This window comes from Pagrus pagrus (genome assembly GCF_965226575.1).
Source record: "Pagrus pagrus genome assembly, chromosome: 20".
NCBI lineage: Eukaryota > Metazoa > Chordata > Actinopteri > Spariformes > Sparidae > Pagrus > Pagrus pagrus.
In genome coordinates this window covers 374,050-376,549 of record NC_140207.1, presented here as the reverse complement: position 1 = coordinate 376,549, position 2,500 = coordinate 374,050, and the positions used below count along the sequence as shown (strand labels likewise).

The following is a 2,500-nucleotide window of genomic DNA, read 5'->3' as shown; positions in this document are numbered from 1 at the left end:
ACTGCTCAGAGCTGACGAAGACAGCTGATCCACGTCTTCTCTTTTTGCTCTGTCTGTCTCTCTCTCTGTCTCTCTGTCTGTCTGTCTCTCTCTCTGTCTGTCTGTCTGTCTGTCTCTCTGTCTGCTGCTGATGTGTCCTGATGGCAGATCCCTTCGTTCCGACAGCCATTCTGGGTGAGACACTTTTCCTTTCCTTCTTCTGTAGGACAGATCGACCTGCACAGGTAGACAGACAGACAGATAGACAGGGAGTGGACAGACAGGTGAGACAGAGAGAGAGAGAGACAGGTGGAAGGACAGAGAGAATGAGAAAGAGAAAGAGAGAGAGTGATACTTTGGCTTCATCCATCCCTGCTTGCTTCTCGTTCGGCTGCTTTTGATTCTTTAGTTTTTGTTTTGTTTGTTTTTGTTTTGTTTTTAGTTTTTGTTTTGTTTGTTTTAGTTTAAGTTTTGTTTGTTTTCTCCAGATGAATTATGATATTAATTTAATCTGACAGATGACTTCTTGTCTCACACTCTGATTCTCTACCTCTATTCATGTTTTCTTTTTTAATTATTAGATTTATAATTTCATCTTTTTTAAATTTTTCATTTGTGTTATTTTTGATTGATTTATTTTTGGGTGACTTTTTCTTTGCTTTGGTTTGTTTGAATCGACGGTGGGCTTCACTTCATCCCCACATCCACAACATTCCTGCGTGTCGTGTTGACGTCACGTCTGTCTGTGACCTCCAACCTCTGCATGGACACAACACGGCCGCGTGGACGGGGGACAAACTAACATGAATAATAAATCATAGCAGGAACAACAGACGAGTCAGTCAGAGGTCCTGTTAGCTGCTTCTTCTGCTCTCTGGACGGGATTCTTGGCTTCTCGCAGATGTTTGTGGGATTCCAGATGTTCTTTACTCAACATGAACTGAAGCTGTGCTAAGATAGCTCGGCCTCCATTGTGCATTCAGAATATCAGACCTTTAACTTTCATCACACACAGAAGAAGAACAGTGACAGCTGATTAATTTGTGCTTATTCTACAGAATATGATATTAACATTAGAAGCAGGGCTGTAAATCACCTCACAGTTATTATTTGATTTGATACGAAGCTGTTTATGTTCTGCTGAACTACAACAGCAGATATGTTCAGAGACGTTAATCATGATTTGTGATAATGAACATTAAACATATTTGTAAAGTCACAACATCTTAACTAACAATATTTATATATTTATATATTTTATTCAGTTAGCAACTGAAATACACAATTACTATCCAGGTTTCTATAAACTGATTGTAAAGTTGTAAAGTCAGAGTGAGAACAGTGTGTAACTAAAGTGGGCCTGTAAAGACGGACTAGTGAGGAGACGAGTCTCCGTGTTTGCTGTGAGGACGTTTAATGTCCCCGACAACATCTGTAGTCTCATTCAGACACTTGTTAGCAACCGCTAACTGTTTTTAACACATTAAGAGCTTTATAATTAAACTGTGGACATTTAATGATGAGTTTATATGTTCAGCCTGTAACACACCTTATTTCACACATTTAACTGGAAACACATTCAACACACTCACAGACAGGGGACAGGAAGTGCTAACATGCTAACATGCTAAGCTGGTTTTAACACTACAGACTACAGCTCTGTATTTTCTACCTCACAAACTCTGGTGAAGTAAAAGTGTTGAACAGATAAGATCTTAAAACATGTAGCTCATGTAGCGTAGCTGTTTGTCTGGCACAGTGTTGATCTTTGTTGTCGTAGTTACTCATAGGAAGTGAAAACCTTTTGTTTTTTTCCCGCTCTTTGTAGCCGAGGCCTAACAAACACATCACACCTCTCTTATCTGTGTTAAAACTAGCCATCATGTTACCGGTTCAGGCTAAATTTGGACGCTAACCGCGGTGCTAAATGTGCTGCTAGGCTAGTTTAATGTCCAGGTGAAGGAAGGGGAAGACTAAAAGCAAACTGTCACATGAATTCCTGTTTCTCTCTCTTCAGGCCAGAGGTTCTGACGTTAGCCGAGGCTACCAGTCCTACACTGAGGGTACAGTTAGCCAGGTTAGCGTAGGCACCTGCTGCTAGCTGTTAAAAGTTCAAATAGAGCTACAACAGTACTAGGAGCCACTTCCTGTTTGATTTATGCTAGCTGTGTGTTAGCAGTAGACAGGCTAAAGCTAAAGCTAAAGTTGTTGCTTATACCCTGTCTCCTCTCTCCTTCTTCTCTTCTATCTTCTCTGTGTAAAGTGCCCATTAATGGTAAGTGGTTAAATTTGGGGCTCGGGGGGGCGGGGGGGGGGCTCATGTTTGGGGGGTGTCTGTCACCACTGCACATGGAGCCACACCCACCACCCGCTGTGATGTCATCAGTTAGCGTGGCCATGCCTCATTTTCACCCCTATGTGAAATTGTGACATCACAATCCCCAACTCCTCCCACCATTCACCTCGCACCAATCAGGTTTCAGCTCCGGCCATCTTGCTCTCTGATTGGTTGATGTTGTTG

General features: G+C 42.0%; 1 protein-coding gene across 1 annotated transcript in view; it reads left to right on the top strand.

The window, feature by feature from the left end:
- LOC311249261 (receptor-type tyrosine-protein phosphatase mu-like) overlaps positions 1-2,500 on the top strand; it is a 157,572-nt gene that overhangs the window by 99,158 nt on the left and 55,914 nt on the right. The window contains exon 23 of the mRNA XM_084340158.1: positions 148-174. Coding sequence (XP_084196284.1) covers positions 148-174 — 27 coding nt within the window. The remainder of the gene's footprint in view (positions 1-147; positions 175-2,500) is intronic.